The following is a 19922-nucleotide window of genomic DNA, read 5'->3' on the forward strand; positions in this document are numbered from 1 at the left end:
AAAAAACAGATTTGAGATTGGGTTTATTTTTAGTTTCGAGTTGAGTTTGGTTTTTGGGACGATTATTTAAGACCATGAATAGGTTTATCATGATTTCTAAGGTGTTCTGGGTCAAAAACGTGTTGAAAAATAGGTTTTTTGGTAAAAAAAACATAAATCCTAATTTTCCAGCCACCATAGTGGCCAGAATCCAGGGAAAACAACCAGACGGGTTAGCCTGGCTTACCAGGCCCAATAGCCTTTAGCCCTTTATTTTTCTAATTTTTTATTTGAATTAATGCTTCTTTTTTATTTTTTAAAACTTAAATATATTTACATTAATACTCATTCTCTCTTTTATTTTGTTTAGAGAGTCTCTTTTAAATGATGATGATTTTTTTGTTATACGTTTAATTTTCAAAGAGATTTTTCTTATTTATCTATGATTTTTTTTAGTCTTTTGTATAGGTGAACTATATTTTTAGAAATAAAAAATATTTATTTTCAGATGATATTTCTAATATGTGTAGCCTTGCATATTATTTTTATTATTATTTTATTCAATCAATTTAATATGTTTGTTTATTTTTATTATTGTTTGATTAAATAAAAAAATATTTTAATAAACAAGAATTAGCAAACATGATTGGGTAAATGTTCCGTCTTGCGAAATAAAATATCTTAATTTACATCTATCTCTTAGTTTTTCAAGTTTTATTTTTAGGTGTTATTAATGATTTTTTATTTATTTATTAGTGTACATAGGTCTTAGTTTATTTGATTACATATGTCCATAAACGTTTTGATTTGCACTTAAATTTTTTAACTACAAAAATGAGTTGAAAAAAATTACATGTAGAAATTTTTTTATGGAAAATAAAAATATTTGACTCGCGACGGGGCGCGGGGCGTGGGTCACAAAACTAGTAAAATACTAAAGGGTGTAGTTAAATCATTATGGCCACACTCATAAAATGTTATTCATTAGAATAGTGTTCTGGTGTTTTTTTTTTTTTTTTTAGTTTCACCCTTCAACAACCTTTTTTTTTTTAGCTTTTTTTTTAAAAAATTTATCCTTTAATATTAAGTTGTTTTAGGAATCGTGCTTCATAATATTTTTTGTTGGGTTAAATATCGGTCTCATAGATTTAGTTTTTTTTACAATTAATTTTAACCATTAACATTATATCTATCGGAAGTGGGGCTTCATGATTTTTTATTTGATTTTTATGAGTTTATCTCGATCTTATAATTCAGATCGTCAATTTAATAAGTTATCCCAAGTTGACTTGAATTATTTATTTTGCTATCTTTCTAATTGATTTTTTTTCTTGATTTTATCCTTCAACCTTGGTTTGTTGGAAATTGTGCTTTATAAGTTTTTAACTTGTTTTCTATGCGGTTATTTCGATCTTATTACTCGGATTACAAGTTTGACAGATTGAATCAAATTATTTTTTGGGTTATTTTAAATTTTTTTATATATAATTTTATCCTCCAATAACTCAATCTTCTTTTTGGCATTTAGTTTTTTTTTTCAATTTTATCGTTAGGTTATTTGGTAATTAGGCTTTATAATTTTTTTCTATTTGCTAACTATGGAGTTATCCTAGTCTCAGGGATTTAGTTTTTTTGTTTTTCTCGATTTCAACTTTCAACATTGCATCTGTTAGAAATAGAGTTTTGTAAAAAAAAATTATTTTGTTTTTATGAATTTATCCTTTTCTTATGACCTAGGTTGCAGGTTTAACAGGTTAGTCCGAGTTGATTTGAATTATTATTTTTTTCTTTTTTAATTGATTTTTTCTTGATTTCATCCTTAAATATTGAGTTAATAGGAAATTAGGTTTTGTATTTTTTCTTAATTTATTTTTCATGAGGTTATCTTGATCTTATAATTTAGGTTGCAGGTTTATCGGGTTAACTTAGATTGACCCAAGTAGTTTTTTTATTCTTTTTTAATTTAATATTTTTGTTTTTAATTTTGTTCTTTAATATTGAATTGGTTAGGAATTAACACTTATAATTTATTTTGATTTACTTTATATAAGGTTATCACAGTTTTATGATCTAGATCAAAGATTTGACAATAACTCTAGTCAATCCAATATATTGCTGTTTTATTATTTTAAAAAAATCTCATATAATATATTACCGTATTAATATTTAAAAAATATATCAACTAATATGTATTATATTTTTATTTCATGATTAATTGTTTTTATTAAAAAATACATTAGACTAGAATATTTTTTTTTAAGTTAAAAGAATCTGACCCGTAGTGTGGGCTAATGATATAGTTACCTAAACACTCTATGAGAAATAGGATTCCTTATGATGCTTTATAATTTAGTGTCGTAACTCAATTGATTAGCAGACGAGACATACCAGAAGTCGCAGGTTCTAGCACTAAGGGCACCAATATTTTCTACATTGTAATAACCGACTTGCCATTTGTCTTTTTTTTTCTTAAAAAAAATTAAAATAATAAAGAAGGGCTAGGAGCGCATGCATGATTAGGCATGTTTGAGAGTGTAGTTGTGGTTGCTTTTCAAAGTGTTTTTTACTTGGAAATATATTAAAATAATATTTTTTTTATTTTTTAAAAATTATTTTTGATATGAGCGCATCAAAATAATTTGAAAACACTAACAAAATATTAATTTAAAGCAAAGACAAAAATAAATAAAATTTAAATTTTTCAAAAACACTTTTAAAACATAAAAATAAACAGAGTTTTATGCGCTTAGACTAATGGGCTAGGCATTGAACCTGACTCTTTGTTATATTCTTTTTTCTTTTCCTTTTAGAAAATAAATTACTATATTTACTCCCTGTTTATTTTTGACATGGTTTAATAAATACTATTATAATTGATTTTCTAATTATTATTTATATAATAATAATAATAATAATAATAATAATAATAATAATAATAAATTGTTCATGAAAATTCGATTCAAATTATTGTTTTTAAAATTTTTTTAAATAAATTTTAATCATAATTTTATTATATTTGCAAAGATAAACAAGAGATACTTTAATAAAAAAATTTATCTTAATAGAAAAAAATAATTCAAAACATTGTACTTTAATATTTAATAATAATACTAAAAAAATCTTATTTGTAATTTTTTTTTGTTTAAAACTTTTTTAATCCTTGAAACATAGCACGCAAACAAAAAATTATATAATTTAGTAATTTGTAGTATTACTCATTATAATTTAATTTTTTTAAAAATAAATATAAAATATAAAAGAACATAAGATTTTTCATTCATTAAAAATAAAAAAATATCTCCACTTTAATTTTTTTTTCTAATTATAGATATCTGTAAATTTCTAGTTACTAAGATAAAATTACTTGCACGCAAAGTAGTACACAGTATACACTAAAATACATAATTTCTTTTTTGTTAATAAAAGTCATTGTTCCTGTTAATTAATGTATGGATTAAAAAAAGAAAAAGAAAAAGAAAAAGAAAATAGAAAGCAACACCCTTTTTCTTTTTAGCTTTCATCTCCTAGTTAGTATCCTTCTCTACTTCTCTCTCCTTCTCTCTATATGAAAACCTCAAACCCTCTCTATCTTTCTATCCGATAATAATACTTGCAAATTCTATACGCATGCGATCTCACATAAAACCCTAGTCTTCTATCGGAAACTCAATTCCATTCCCAAAATCAAATAATAATCTCTCTCTCTATAGGTAATTTTGGGATCCGATCATTTTGAATAGTGAGTGAATAGAAGACAGCCCTAGCTTTTGTTTTTCTTCAATTTTGGAGAAAGCTGCTCGATCGATCCTCGATTATAGAGAATTGATCAATTCTTGATCGGTCGCCCCGTGCAAATGCTTGTCTGAATCATGACGAAGCTTAAGAGGAGGAGGTCTTCAGAAGTGGTCAGTCAGTGTTTTGTTTCACCATTTATTTTATCGATTCATGTATTTATTTTTAATTTGATTTTGTTATGGAGTATAGTTATGGTTTCTATGCTATTGATTGGTCAGAACTTGACTTTAGAGTAATTGGCTTCTAAGCAGTAGAATTTTATGCTATGATTTTTGGGTAATGATTGAAATTTATTTGAGACCAATAACTTTATGCTTGTGCCTGTGTGTTGGTTTTTGTTCGTTTGGTTATTATTATTTGAAAGGGTTCCGGTTTCGAATTCTTTATAACAGCTGTTAAATGATGGATATAGCTGAGGAACTCGATTTGCCTTGTTTTTCCTCATCCTCTTTTTATGTTTTAAATTCGGTATTAAAAAGAATGAACTTACAATTACTTTAAAGAAAACTTAATTGGGAAAAGTTGGTTACCCGAGTGCTTTTTTGGGTTAAATGGGGGTAACTACTAAAATGATAGACATTTGTATGTCCCTTGCAGTTGAATTTAAGACGCACTTTATTTTTTTTTCTCTTCAAATTTTTGTATAAAATGTTGTAAGTTACGAGCATTTTAGTCTGGAAAGATGAATTACTTGTTGAAGACCTATATGAGGAAGGTGGATAATAGTGTTAGAATATGATAGCTGGAGTACTCTTTTCAGTTAAATTTTTTAAGTTAGTGTGTTCCCTTCAGCAGTCGAGTCATATCACAATATTTACCAGCATCATGGTACATTGTCAACTCAATCACTAAAATCTGTTTACTTACTGTATGTGGTTGCTAAATTTGAATTGTTTCTTTCTAGAGAATTTCATCTCTCTTGTATGGAAAAGTAAATTTGTTGGTTTGCAAGTCCAGCTTCCTTTGTGTCTGTACATTAAAATTTTGTTTGAGTTTGATTTCCCATACTGTTTTCACAGTGTTATATAACTTTGTGTCCTTTGATTTGTATCAGCCTCCCAAAATTAAGTCCTTCATCAACAATGTTACTACTACTCCACTTGAGAATATAGAAGAGCCCCTAAAAGGTTTTGTTTGGGAGTTCGATAAGGTAACTTTACAGCCTTTTTCTTGCAAAGAATAATGATTGCTTTTGTGGATTTATGTGTGGTTTGATCTACTCTATTTCATGATGATGCAGGGAGATTTTCATCACTGGGTTGATCTTTTTAATCATTTCGATTCATATTTTGAGAAGCACATAAAGCCAAGAAGAGACTTGCAGGTTGAGGACAACTTTTTGGAATCTGATCCTCCCTTTCCAAGAGAAGCTGTTCTTCAAATTCTCTGTGTTATCAGAATAATTTTAGAGAACTGCACAAATAAGCACTTTTATAGTTCTTATGAGGTATTGTTGTTCCTATACAAAATGCGTTGTGCGTATTGGCATTACTTTTGTTTTATCAGTTAGGCTTTAGTCTCTATGCAGTGTCTGTTGTATATGTTTTTAGTGGTGATAAACTTCAGTATGGGCGCTCTTCTTTGACCTTTGTCTTTTTTCATCATCACATTTCTAAAAGTTTTGGTTCTCTATTTCCTCGCAGCAGCATCTTTCTAACCTTCTTGCTTCCACTGATGCGGATGTACTAGAGGCTTGCCTACAGACTCTGGCAGCTTTTTTGAAGAAGACTCTCGGAAGATATTCCATTAGAGATACGTCTTTGAATACAAAGTTATTTTCTCTTGCACAAGGCTGGGGTGGAAAGGATGAGGGTCTTGGATTGATTGCATCTACTGCACAAAATGGGTGTGACCCTGTTGCTTATGAGCTAGGCTGCACCCTCCATTTTGAGTTCTATGCATTGGATGAGTTGTCAAGTCAGGTCAGTGCCACAGAACGGTCAACTCAGGGCTTACAAACTATCCATCTACCTAATGTCAATGCTTGCCCAGAGACGGATTTAGAACTTCTGAATAAGTTAGTTGTAGAGTATAAAGTACCTCCCAGCTTAAGATTTTCTTTGTTGACGAGATTGCGGTTTGCAAGGGCTTTTGGCTCTTTGGCTTCTCGACAGCAGTACACATGCATTCGTTTGTATGCTTTCATTGTTCTTGTTCAAGCAAGCAGTGATGCTGATGATCTAGTTTCTTTCTTTAACTCTGAGCCTGAGTTCATCAATGAATTAGTTTCACTTTTGAGCTATGAAGATGAAGTCCCTGAGAAAATTCGAATTCTTTGTCTGTTATCATTGGTTGCCCTTTCTCAAGATCGGTCCCGCCAATCAACTGTCTTGGCTGCTGTCACATCTGGTGGGCACCGTGGTATCCTGTCCAGCCTCATGCAGAAAACCATTGATTCTGTTATCAGTGATACATCTAAGTGGTCTGTTGTTTTTTCTGAGGCTCTACTATCTCTTGTCACTGTTCTGGTGTCATCATCATCAGGTTGCTCAGCCATGCGTGAGGCAGGGTTTATTCCTACTCTTCTACCCCTCCTCAAGGATACAGACCCTCAGCATTTGCATTTGGTAGCTACAGCCGTGCATATTCTAGAGGCATTCATGGATTACAGTAATCCTGCAGCAGCATTATTCAGAGAGTTGGGTGGTTTGGATGATACTATCTCTCGACTGAAGGTAGAAGTGTCTCATATTGAAAATTGTTCAAAGCAACAAGGTGAAGATTCTGATTTGAGGAGGAATTTGCGAGTAGTTGCAAGTGCTTCCTCAGAGTTAGATAGCATGCTCCCGCTGTATTCTGAAGCATTAGTTGCATATCATCGACGTTTACTGATGAAAGCTTTGCTACGGGCTATATCCCTTGGAACATATGCTTCCGGGAATACTTCTCGTATTTATGGATCTGAAGAGAGTTTGTTGCCCCAGTGCCTATGTATAATCTTTAGAAGAGCGAAAGATTTTGGTGGAGGGGTGTTTTCACTTGCAGCCACCGTCATGAGTGATCTAATTCACAAAGATCCTACGTGTTTTCCTATCTTAGATGCAGCCGGTCTTCCTTCTGCATTTTTGGATGCTATAATGGATGGTGTTCTATGCTCTTCAGAAGCCATAATGTGTATACCTCAGTGTTTGGATGCCCTGTGCCTGAATAATAATGGTCTTCAGGCTGTAAAAGATCGGAATGCTCTGAGGTGCTTTGTGAAAATATTTACATCTAAAACATATTTGCGTGCCCTTTTTGGTGAGGCACCAGGGTCCCTGTCTAGTGGACTGGATGAACTCATGCGCCATGCTTCCTCATTAAGAGGACCTGGAGTGGATATGGTGATTGAGATACTAAATGCCATTTCAAAAATTGGGTCTGGGGTTGATGCTTCTTACTCGCCCACTGATCCATCTTGTTCTGCTCCTGTTCCAATGGAAACTGACGCTGAAGAAAGGAGCCCGGTTCTGTCAGATGAGAGGGAATCTTTCAGGATGGAGACCTTGGAGCAGACCACTGAGCAGTCATCTGATGCCTCTGTAGCAAATGTTGAGTCACTCTTTCCTGAATGTTTAAGCAATGTTGCTCGTCTTCTTGAAACAATTCTTCAGAATTCTGACACATGTCGTATTTTTGTTGAGAAGAAGGGAATTGATGCTGTTCTGCAGTTATTTACTTTGCCCCTAATGCCTCTTTCAACACCGATTGGTCAGATCATATCTGTTGCATTTAAGAACTTCTCACCACAGCATTCTGCTTCCTTGGCCAGGTCAGTATGTGCCTTCTTGAGAGAACATTTGAAATCAACAAATGAACTATTAGTTTCAATTGGAGGGGCTCATCTTGCTGTCGTTGAATCTGCTAATCAAGCTAAGGTTCTGAGATATCTTTCCAGCCTTGAGGGTATCCTTTCTCTCTCCAATTTTCTGTTGAAGGGGAATAGTACTGTTGTCTCTGAATTGGGCACTGCAGATGCTGATGTGTTGAAGGATCTTGGGAATGCATACCGGGAAATAGTTTGGCAAGTTTCTCTGTATAATGACTCCAAAGTAGACGAAAAGAGATGTGCCGAACAAGAGACTGAGAGTGCAGATGTGTCTTCATCAAATGCTGTTGGAAGAGAAAGTGACGATGATGCAAATGTTCCAGTAGTGAGATACATGAACCCTGTTTCTATTAGGAATGGTTCTCAGTCCCTTTGGGGTGGTGAACGTGAATTTCTCTCAGTCATTCGTTCAGGTGAAGGCTTGCATCGTCGTAGTCGACATGGCTTGGCACGCATACGCGGCGGGAGGACTGGTCGGCACTTGGATGCTTTAAGTGTTGACTCTGAGATCCCATCAGACGAACCAGAGACATCTTTGCCGAAGTTGAAAAGGAGAACTCCTGATGAGATTCTTAACAAGCTGGCTTCTATATTACGTACTTTCTTCTCTGCCCTTGTGAAGGGATTTACATTACCAAACCGTCGAAGGGCTGATGTCGGATCGTTGAGTGCAGCTTCAAAGACATTGGGAACCACCTTGGCTAAAATATTTCTTGAAGCTCTCAGTTTCTCTGGGTATTCTACTACTGGACTTGATACATCACTGTCAGTTAAGTGCCGATATCTTGGAAAGGTAGTTGATGATATGGCAGCCCTCACATTTGACAGCAGGAGGCGTACTTGTTATGCAGCAATGGTCAATAATTTTTATGTACATGGAACCTTTAGGGAGCTGCTCACCACATTTGAAGCTACAAGTCAACTGTTATGGACACTACCTTACCCTTTTCCTACACCCTCAGTTGACCAAGAGAAGGCAGGTGAAGGAAATAATTTGTCTCACAGTACATGGCTACTTGACACTTTACACAGCTACTGCCGTGCACTCGAGTATTTTGTAAACTCCTCTCTACTTTTATCTTCAACCTCTGCATCCCAAGCTCAGCTACTTGTTCAGCCTGTTGCAGTTGGTTTGTCAATTGGGCTATTTCCTGTTCCTAAGGACCCTGAAGTCTTTGTTCGCATGCTGCAGTCTCAGGTTCTGGATGTCATATTACCTGTCTGGAACCACCAAATGTTTCCAAGTTGCAGTGCTGGCTTCATTGCTTCTATTGTATCACTTGTTACACACATATACTCTGGTGTTGGAGATGTCAAAAGGAGTCGCGGTGGCATTGCAGGAAGTACAAACCAAAGGTTCATGCCCCCACCACCTGATGAAAATACAATTGCAACAATTGTTGAGATGGGCTTTACAAGAGCAAGAGCTGAAGAGGCATTGAGACGGGTGGAAACAAATAGTGTTGAAATGGCTATGGAGTGGCTGTTTAGTCATGCTGAGGATCCTGTGCAGGATGATGATGAGTTGGCTCGGGCACTTGCGCTGTCACTAGGAAGTTCATCAGAAGGATCGAAAGTTGGCAATGTGGATAAGTCTATAGATGCCTTGACAGAAGAAGGACAAATGAAGGTGCCTCCCATTGAAGATATTCTTGCTGCATCCGTGAAGCTGTTCCAGAGTAGTGATACGATGGCATTCTCGTTGACAGATTTGCTTGTGACCCTTTGCAATCGGAACAAAGGAGAGGATCGTCTAAAGGTGGCATCTTATCTCATTGAGCAACTAAAGCTTTGCCCGTTGGATTTTTCAAAGGATTCCAGTGCATTGTGTATGATATCACATATTTTAGCATTGCTCCTTTTTGAGGATGGAACTGTTCGAGAAATTGCTGCACAAAATGGTATTGTTGCTGCTGCAACAGATGTCTTGATGAATTTCAAGGCTAGTAATGCATCAGGGAGTGAGATTCTTGTCCCAAAATGCGTAAGTGCTTTACTGCTCATCTTGGATAACATGTTGCAATCCAGGCCCCGAATCTCCTCTGAAACCATGGGAGGAACCCAGACAGTATCTCCACCTGACTCATCAGTTCCGGCATCAGGTACAGAAGAAAAAGTGACTTCAGACTTCACCGAGAAAGAATCTGGCACAGCACTTGAGAAAATATTGGGGAAGTCCACTGGTTACCTGACTATTGAAGAGAGTCATAAAGTATTACTTGTTGTTTGTGACTTGATGAAACAGCATGTTCCTGCTGTGATCATGCAGGCTATTCTGCAGTTATGTGCTCGCTTGACAAAAACTCATGTTTTAGCATTGCAATTTCTTGAAAATGGAGGGTTAACTGCTCTCTTTAATCTTCCAAGAAGTTGCTTCTTCCCTGGATACCAAACTGTTGCATCTGCTATTGTTCGACACCTCCTTGAAGATCCTCAAACCCTGCAAACTGCTATGGAATTGGAGATACGGCAAACTTTGAGTGGAAATCGCCATGCTGGGCGTTTTTCCCCTAGGACATTTTTGACGTCTATGGCACCTGTTATCTCCAGAGATCCTGTGGTTTTTATGAAAGCTGCTGCTGCAGTTTGTCAGTTGGAATCATCAGGAGGGAGGACTTTTGTGGTGTTATCGAAGGAAAAAGAGAAGGAAAAGGACAAATCAAAAGCTTCAGGTGCTGAAGAATCTGTCCGGATTTCTGAGAGTAAGATGCATGATGGTTCTGGTAAATGTGCCAAAGGCCATAAAAAGATCCCAGCCAATCTTACTCAAGTAATTGATCAGCTTCTTGATATAGTTCTGAAATACCCTTTGCAAAAAAGTCAGGAAGGTTGTGTTGGTGACTTGAATTCTATGGATGTGGATGAACCTGCTACCAAGTTAAAGGGAAAATCCAAAGTTGATGAGGCAAAGAAAACGGAGTCTGAATCTGAAATATCTGCTGGACTGGCGAAGGTGAATTTTGTTCTCAAGTTGTTGAGTGATATTCTTCTTATGTATGTGCACGCAGTTGGGGTCATACTCAGACGAGACTTGGAATTGTGTCATTTGCGGGGATCTAATCAAACAGGTAGTTCAGGGCTTGGTGGGATAATTCATCACATCTTACACCAGCTGCTTCCAATAGCTACAGATAAATCTGCAGGACCTGATGAATGGAGAGACAAATTGTCTGAAAAAGCTTCTTGGTTCCTGGTGGTTTTGTGCGGTCGATCCGGTGAAGGGAGGAGGCGAGTAATTAATGAACTTGTGAAAGCTATGTCCTCATTCTCAAACTTGGAGAGCAATTCACATAAAAACATTTTGTTACCTGATAAAAAAGTTTTTGCTTTTTCTGATTTGGTATATGCAATTTTGTCTAAAAATGCATCCTCCAGCCACTTACCTGGTTCTGGATGTTCACCGGATATAGCAAAAAGCATGATAGATGGAGGAATGGTGCAGTCTCTCACCGGCATTCTTCAAGCAATTGATTTGGACCATCCTGATGCTCCTAAAATTGTTAATCTTCTACTGAAGGCTTTGGAAAGCCTGTCAAGGGCTGCCAATGCTAGTGAGCAAGTTCTTAAATCTGAGGGTCTGAACAGGAAGAAAACTACAGGGTCAATTGGCAGGCACGATGAACAGACAGCTGCGTCAGCTGCAGAGACCGTAGAGCATAATCAGAATGTGGGGGGCACACAGGAAGTCCCAGATGAGGAGGGGACTGACATTCAGCAACAAGAAGGAACTACTCATGTTGACGGTAATCATGCTGTACATCAAAATGAGTCAGCAGAGCAAGACATGAGGTTAGAATCGGAAGACACAATGGCAACCAACCCATCAATGGAGGTTGGACTGGATTTCATGCGTGAAGAAATGGAAGAAGGTGGTGTGTTACACAACACTGGCCAAATTGAGATGACTTTTCATGTTGAGAACAGGGCTGATGATGATATGGGTGATGAGGATGATGACATGGGAGATGATGGTGATGAGGACGAGGACGAGGACGAGGACGAGGGAGAGGACGAGGATGAGGATATTGCTGAAGATGGTGCTGGCATGATGTCTCTTGCTGACACTGATGTGGAAGATCATGATGATACTGGCTTGGGAGATGACTATAATGATGAGATGATTGACGAAGAAGATGATGATTTTCATGAGAATCGTGTTATAGAGGTAAGGTGGAGGGAGGCCCTTGATGGGTTAGATCATTTGCAGGTACTTGGTCAGCCTGGAGCTTCAGGTGGTCTCATTGATGTTGCTGCCGAGCCATTTGAAGGGGTGAATGTGGATGATCTTTTTGGTCTTCGCAGGCCTTTGGGTTTTGACCGTCGGCGTCAGAGTGGCAGGTCTTCCTTTGAGCGTTCTGTCACAGAAGTAAACGGATTTCAACATCCTCTTCTGTTAAGGCCATCCCAGTCAGGGGATCTGGTTTCTATGTGGTCATCAGGTGGGCATTCATCCAGGGATTTAGAAGCTTTGTCATCTGGGAGCTTTGATGTAGCTCATTTTTACATTGATGCTCCTGTTCTTCCATATGAACATGTACCTAGTAGTATATTTGTTGATCGTTCGGGTAGTGCAGCACCCCCACCTTTGTCTGATTATTCTGTAGGTATGGACTCGTTGCATACACAGGGACGAAGAGGGCCTGGTGATGGCAGGTGGACAGATGATGGTCAGCCGCAAGCAGGTGCCCAAGCAGCTGCAATCGCACAAGCAATAGAGGAACAGTTCCTGTCACAGCTGTGCAGTGTACCTGCAACCAATGTTCCCACTGAGAGGCAGTTCCAGAATTCAGGAGTGCAGGAGAATCAACCATCTGATCCTCTATCCAATGATGGTCAAGTTGTGGTGGATGGCGATAACACCAGCAACCAGCAACTTGAAGTTCATCAAGAAAATGGCAATGAAGATACCCGCTATCAGCCTAATCCAACAGTTGAAACCGTTCCTTGCAACGAGCAGGTTGATCCTCGGCCTTCATTCAGTGGTGCAGGTGAAGGTCCACAGGTGGATGAGCCTATGTTAGTTCAACCAATTTCTCTGAATAGTACACCAAATGGTCTTGATAACATGGAAATTGGAGATGGTGATGGCACTGCATGTGATCAAGTTGAGACAATGCCGGAGCTTGCCAACTCATCTGCAGAACAACATGCTGCTTTGCATTATGAAGGGGTCCCTGAAGTACCTGCAAGTCTCAATGAAGTGCCTATTCAGGCTGTGGGATCCGCAATAGGTGGTCTGTCCGATAATCCTCTGTTGGTTGATTCTGTTTCAGCGATGCCTAATGTGGATCATGTGAATGCTGATGTTGAAATGAATGGTGCTGATGCTGATGGAAATCAGCTCGAGCAATCCACGCTTGCTTCTGAACGAGGTGCCGACGAGCCATCATCCAGGCAAGAGACATTGGTTGCTCGGGATGCTGCCCAGGCTGACCAGACTGGTTTAGATAATGGGGCTCCTGCTACAAACGCAATTGATCCAACCTTCCTGGAGGCTTTACCCGAAGATTTACGAGCAGAAGTTCTAGCTTCCCAGCAGGCTCAGTCTGTTCAACCTCCAACTTATGCTCCACCTTCTGTTGATGATATTGATCCTGAATTTCTGGCTGCCCTTCCTCCAGACATCCAAGCAGAGGTTTTGGCACAACAAAGGGCACAGCGGATTGCACAGCAGGCTGAAGGACAGCCTGTTGACATGGATAATGCTTCAATAATTGCGACTTTTCCTGCTGATTTGCGTGAAGAGGTTTGTGCTTTTTAATTTAGCCTTCAATTATTTCTTGAGTTATGATAACCATTTTGTGATTGCTTTTGTTCCAGGTGCTTTTGACATCTTCAGAAGCAGTATTATCAGCATTGCCTTCACCATTACTTGCCGAAGCCCAAATGCTAAGGGACCGAGCAATGAGTCACTATCAGGCTCGCAGCCTGTTTGGTAGCAGCCACAGGCTAAGTAGTCGTAGAAATGGTTTGGGGTTTGATAGGCAGACAGTGATGGACAGGGGTGTTGGAGTTACAATTGGAAGGAGGGCTACTTCTACTATTGCAGATAGCATGGAGGTGAAGGAAATGGAAGGCAAGCCACTTTTGGATGCAAATGCATTGAAAGCTTTGATCCGCCTCCTAAGGTTGGCACAGGTAATTTATGGTCTATAAATATCATGTTTCACTGGGAACTAATCTTGCATCCTTGCTATTTGGGAAAAGTTGAACTTTTTATTGCGTGCATGTTCTTTTAACTTGGCAAAATGGCTTAGAATTACTTGATTTGTAGTTTCAATTAATTCTAAATTTTAGTTTTTTGATTACTTCTAGAAGATTAATAGCCTGGTTCTACATCCATAAATTTTCAAAAGAATGAATTAGCTTCCAAAATGGCTTTCTTTGTTGTTTCACACAAAAGGTCCAGTAACATTAAGGATATGTTTCTCTTAAAATTTATAGAATTTGTGTATAAAAATGTCTATTGTTCAGAGTGCAGAATGCCAATTTTTTTATTTTTAGATATATTTTTAAAGTTTGTTCTGCTAACCTGTTGATTTTTTTTTTTATTTCTATTATGTTAGCCTCTTGGGAAAGGTCTTCTACAAAGACTTCTGTTGAACCTTTGTGCACATAGTACCACAAGGGCAACTTTGGTTCGCCTTTTGCTCGATATGATTAAACCTGAGGCTGAAGGGTCAATCAGTGGATTGGCAACAATTAACTCCCAGAGGCTTTATGGCTGTCAGTCAAATGTTGTTTATGGTCGATCACAGTTGTTGGATGGTATTTCTTTTTTCTATTTGTTGTAATCATTATTTTCGTATTGGCTTTTGTTTTAAATTATTAATTTTGATTATTTGCTTAATAGGTCTTCCTCCCTTGGTTTTGCGTCGAATTCTTGAAATCTTGACCTATTTGTCTACAAATCATACTTCTATTGCCAATATGTTGTTCTACTTGGATCCCTCAATTGTTTCGGAGCCTCTAAGTCCAAAATATCTGGAAACCAAGATGGATAAAGGCAAGGAGAAAATTGATGATGGAGGTGATTCATTAAAACCTCTGGGTGACACTGATGATATTCCTTTGATCCTGTTCCTGAAGCTTTTGAACCGACCACTTTTTCTACGCAGCACTGCTCATCTTGAGCAGGTATGAGCAATCTGGTTCTGAAGTGGTTTTACATCTCTTACCTTTCTTGATTTAATTCAATGTGTTTAGAAGTTTGGCTCATATTTCTCTGTAGCATGTTTTCCCCATATTTGTAGTACAACCTTGATCCTTTCTTCTAAAGTGCTCTTGAATGTATGCATGAGACAAATTCCCTATGGTGCAGGTCATGGGATTGCTTCAAGTAGTAGTTTTTATGGCAGCGTCAAAATTAGAGAGCCAGGCTCAATCTGGACAGGCGAGGGAGACTTCCCAAAAACAAACTGTTGGTGAAGCTTCTAGTGATGTTCCAAGTGTTCCGCCTGTGGTTGCAGAGTCAAGTGAAGAAGACAAAGCTGCCAGTGCTGGGTTATCCGTTTCTGATGGAAAGAGGAGCATTGATGCATCCAGTGTTTTCTTGCAGTTGCCACAAGCTGATTTGCGCAATCTGTGCAGCCTTCTTGGTCGTGAAGGGTACTTTCAGTTTTTCACTCTTGTACATTTTGAAAGTTCTGTTTTATCAGTCAACTTTCACACTATATTTTGGTCAATCCATCATTGGCTATCTGCCATTCATTTATATATTATCTTCTACCAAAAAAATCTATTTTCTATTTCCTTTTTAGTCATCTCCATTTTCCTATATTTTTGTTTCCCCAGCAGCTGTGAATTGGACAATGAATCACTAATCTTTTCCATTGATAAATTTCAGGCTGTCAGATAAAGTGTACATGCTAGCTGGAGAAGTGCTTAAGAAGTTGGCCTCAGTTGTTGCAACCCATCGTAAATTCTTTACTTTGGAGCTTTCAGAATTAGCTCATGGGTTGAGCAGTTCAGCTGTCAGTGAGCTTGTTACCTTGAGGAACACACACATGCTGGGTCTAAGTTCTGGCTCCATGGCTGGGGCAGCAATCCTACGTGTGCTACAGGCACTCAGCTCACTTACCTCACCCACTGTTGATGAGAATATGAACGTGGAGCACAATGGGGAACAGGAGGAGCAAGCTACCATGTGGAACTTAAGTATTGCACTTGAGCCATTGTGGCAGGAATTGAGCGAATGTATTAGTGTGACAGAGATGCAGCTCATTCAGAGCACTTTTGGTCGGACTATGTCAAATATTACTGTAGGGGAGCACGTACAGGGGAGCTCTTCTTCATCCCCTCTTCCTCCAGGAACCCAGAGACTCTTGCCCTTCATTGAAGCTTTCTTTGTTTTGTGTGAAAAGCTACAGGCAAACCAATCCATTGTGCAACAAGATCACATGAGCATAACTGCGAGAGAAGTCAAAGAGTCTTCTGGGAGTTCTTCCTCAACCACAGCATACATGGGGGATTCTCAGAGAAAACTTGATGGTGCTGTCACATTTTCCAGATTTGCAGAAAAGCACCGCCGGCTTTTGAATACTTTTATTAGACAGAATCCTGGCTTGTTGGAGAAATCACTTTCTATGATGCTGAAGGCTCCCAGACTTATTGATTTTGATAACAAGAGAGCATATTTCCGCTCCAGAATAAGGCAACAGCATGAGCAACACCTCTCTGGCCCTCTGCGGATAAGTGTTCGGCGGGCATATGTTTTGGAGGATTCATACAATCAATTGAGGATGCGACCTACTCAGGATCTCAGGGGAAGATTGAATGTGCAGTTCCAAGGTGAAGAGGGTATTGATGCTGGGGGTTTGACAAGAGAATGGTATCAACTGCTGTCGAGAGTTGTATTTGACAAGGGAGCATTGCTTTTCACAACTGTGGGGAATAATGTGACTTTTCAGCCAAACCCTAATTCTGTCTACCAGACAGAACATTTGTCTTACTTCAAGTTTGTGGGCCGTGTGGTAATGCTCCAGAACTTGGTTTTTCTGAACTAGATTTTACTACTGTTGTTGAAATAGGCTGTTTTCTGAATTTATTGCTTGTGAGCTTCTGTGTAGGTTGCCAAGGCATTGTTTGATGGGCAGCTTTTGGATGTTTACTTTACTCGGTCTTTCTACAAGCACATTCTAGGTGTAAAGGTGACTTACCATGACATAGAGGCTGTTGATCCTGATTATTACAAGAATTTGAAGTGGATGCTGGAGGTTAGTGAATTTAATCAGTCATGCCCCCTCTTCTGAATTCATTTGTGCTTTTACCCACATGTTGCTATGTAGCAAGTTTTTCCTCCAGCGAATGACAGTATAACTTCTTCTGTATCTTGTCTGTTTCAGAATGATGTGAGTTGTGTACCTGACTTGACATTTAGTATGGATGCTGACGAGGAGAAGCACATCCTTTATGAGAAAACTCAGGTACTCCCAGCAATTTGATACCATGTATTATTGTTAGTAGTCTTGTTATTATGGACGGGGTTTTCCTCTTCCGGGGCATGAACATTGTCTTCCAAGTTTTATCTGGCTCCCAAGCTTGCATTTATTAGTGCTGTTGTGGTTGAAAAGGTTACTGATTACGAGCTTAAACCTGGAGGAAGAAACATAAGGGTTACTGAAGAAACAAAGCACGAGTATGTGGACCTTGTTGCTGATCATATCCTGACAAATGCTATTCGTCCTCAAATCACTTCATTCCTCGAAGGTTTCAATGAATTGGTCCCAAGGGAACTTATTTCCATTTTTAATGATAAAGAGCTTGAGCTACTAATCAGTGGACTTCCTGAAATTGATTGTGAGTTGGCTTTCTTTTTATCTCGTTCAATTTGTGGTTTGTTTTTCTTTGCAATTCCCGAACAATAGCATGGATGTTGCAGTGGATGATTTGAAGGCCAACACTGAGTATACCGGCTATACCTCAGCATCTAGCGTTATTCAATGGTTTTGGGAGGTTGTCAAAGGTTTTAACAAGGAAGACATGGCCAGACTGCTGCAGTTTGTAACTGGAACATCAAAGGTGATTGGTTGTACTGTATACTTGGCTATTCTATAAATATATTTCATATGTATTCTAACTGATACAAAATTGGTTACTTCATTGTATATTTTGCATGATATTGTTGAGTTGGTCTCTAGGCTTAGGCATGGTTATAGTGTTTTAGCAGTTTAACCATGTAAAACTTATTTGGAATTTAGTAAAAACTAACTTGTGGGTTTTCAGGTTCCATTGGAGGGTTTCAAGGCTTTGCAGGGTATCTCTGGGCCTCAGAAGTTTCAGATTCACAAAGCATATGGGGCTCCCGAGCGTTTGCCTTCAGCTCACACATGGTTAGTTTAGAATACATGATACCCGATGCTGTTATGGTTACTTTAAAGCCCAAAACTTGCTCCTGATATTGGAATTTCTGTTTCTGTATGCTCTTTTTTGTTTCCAGCTTCAATCAGCTAGACCTTCCTGAGTACACCTCCAGGGAACAGCTTCAAGAACGCTTGCTGCTTGCCATTCATGAAGCCAGTGAAGGCTTTGGCTTTGGCTAACCTAGTTGAACACATTGGCGGCCTGGGATTGTCAACAATTTGTCTTAAGAGATGATGTACATGTCAGTCACCTTTCTTTTTCCCAACTTCTTTTTTTTTTTTTTTTTACATCTGTTCATGTATTTTAGTATCTTATTATCACTGACGATTTGTTCCTGATTTGATTTGCACGCAGACAGAGGAGGATTGACTAAAAGTGGATAAGGATTAGAATAATTTAAAGCCAGGAGTCGCGCATCAAAATTGCATTAGCACAGCAAGTGAATTCAGCTGGGAAATAGATAATTTTTTGGGTAACTTGCCATGTCAGGGCACATTCTCGCATACAAAATATTGATGGATGAATCTCTCGTTCCATTGTTTATATAGAGTTTCGTTAGTTGATACTTGCTAATATTCCCCGCTATCTATTATAATCTTGATGGAAAATTACCTTTTATCGATTTCCTATCTAGAAGTTTCATGTCTTTCTTGATTGCATTTTTGTTTATGCGGGCAGGTGCAAGTCTGAATTTATTTTTATTTTTTTTCCATTTAATGACCCCATGTTGGTAGCTTATTTGCTCTCAATTTGTTATACAAGTCTAAGATCTTACCAGCTTCTTTTGCTAAGAATAAAAAGATTTGACTAGTTGCAAAACTCGGTCAGTTGGTAGTCGACCATAGTCGAAGGCAAGAACTACATCCACCTAAAACCAGTCATTTAGGGGGCCTTTGATGTTTTCTAGAATTGGATGGCAGATAATATACCTTTTTGCTTTTAGTGTTTGGTTCATCTTTACAGATTCATGAAGAATTTAAACTAATTTATCATTTTAATCTTAAAACAAATAGTATCAAATTTGTAAATATTAATATTTGGCTTTTGTTTTGATGCGTACACACAAAAAATACATGCTACTTGTGTTAAAAACTAATATATTGGAATGGATCCAACAAAAAAATTAACATAAATTATTTTTTAAAAAAATTTAAATTAATTAATAATACATCTTCCATATTATTATTATTATTAAATTCTATTTAATTTTACTTTATACATGAATATAATAGAAATTTTTTGCACAACCCATTATATTTCTTTTGTTTTTTATTTTGCTTGGTTACTTTATTGCGACCATCTATTTTTGCTATCATATAATTAAATAAAAAATATTTAAAAAAGATGAAGTTATTAAACCCAATACATGAAATGCAAAAAAGAAATGTTATAACTCCTCCACCAAATATGAAGACATATCCATCGGTAGATTTTAAATCCTTAGAGTTAGATATCTAATATGCATCATTATACATTTCTAGTATTGTTGGGTAAGTAGTATAATGAAACTCATTGTTCAAGATGTAACTTAAATATTTAAGCACCCTATTTATTTTTTCTAATAATTCATACTTATATTATTTATAAATCTATTCATTTTACTAACCGAGTCAACAATATATGGTCTTGTTTATAATATATATTAAGCTCCTAATTATTCGAGAATATTTCAATTTATTTATTACCTTCCTTTTATTTTTAGATAAATGAATACTTATGGCCATTAGTGTTCACTGTGCTATTGTCACTTTTAAAAAAATTATTTATTTATTACAAATCTAGTCCATCAATTGTCCTAGTGATTTTTATTTCTGGTATGACATTTGCAACTCTCAAATATTTCATGTCAAATTTGTTATTAATTTTGACCTCTATTTCTAAAATATTTTTCAAAAATAAAAAAAAAAGCAAAAAAAAATCAAAAAAGTGTTTTCAACACATTCAAGCCATTTACGCACCCATTTATCCTTTTTACATC

General features: G+C 37.2%; 1 protein-coding gene across 3 annotated transcripts; it reads left to right on the top strand.

Annotated features, from left to right (window-relative positions):
- The first annotated feature begins 3506 nt into the window (after positions 1 to 3506).
- Positions 3507 to 18566, top strand: LOC18095379 (E3 ubiquitin-protein ligase UPL1). Of its 3 annotated transcripts, XM_024589927.2 has the most exons (17): positions 3507 to 3884; positions 4829 to 4924; positions 5015 to 5221; positions 5418 to 12021; positions 12187 to 13328; positions 13403 to 13720; positions 14149 to 14350; positions 14436 to 14719; positions 14904 to 15190; positions 15429 to 16554; positions 16651 to 16797; positions 16927 to 17007; positions 17155 to 17380; positions 17463 to 17602; positions 17807 to 17913; positions 18021 to 18185; positions 18299 to 18566. In XM_024589927.2, exons 1-16 carry the CDS (start codon positions 3849 to 3851, stop codon positions 18121 to 18123), a joined length of 11106 nt encoding a protein of 3701 aa, XP_024445695.2. In that variant the 5' UTR covers positions 3507 to 3848; the 3' UTR covers positions 18124 to 18185; positions 18299 to 18566. The 3 variants fall into 3 exon arrangements, with proteins under 3 accessions (XP_024445695.2, XP_024445683.2, XP_024445690.2); XM_024589915.2 differs by having other exon boundaries at positions 5418 to 13328; XM_024589922.2 differs by having other exon boundaries at positions 5421 to 13328.
- The last annotated feature ends 1356 nt before the right edge of the window (positions 18567 to 19922 follow it).

Source organism: Populus trichocarpa, chromosome 1 (assembly GCF_000002775.5).
Source record: "Populus trichocarpa isolate Nisqually-1 chromosome 1, P.trichocarpa_v4.1, whole genome shotgun sequence".
Classification (NCBI taxonomy): Eukaryota; Viridiplantae; Streptophyta; class Magnoliopsida; order Malpighiales; family Salicaceae; genus Populus; species Populus trichocarpa.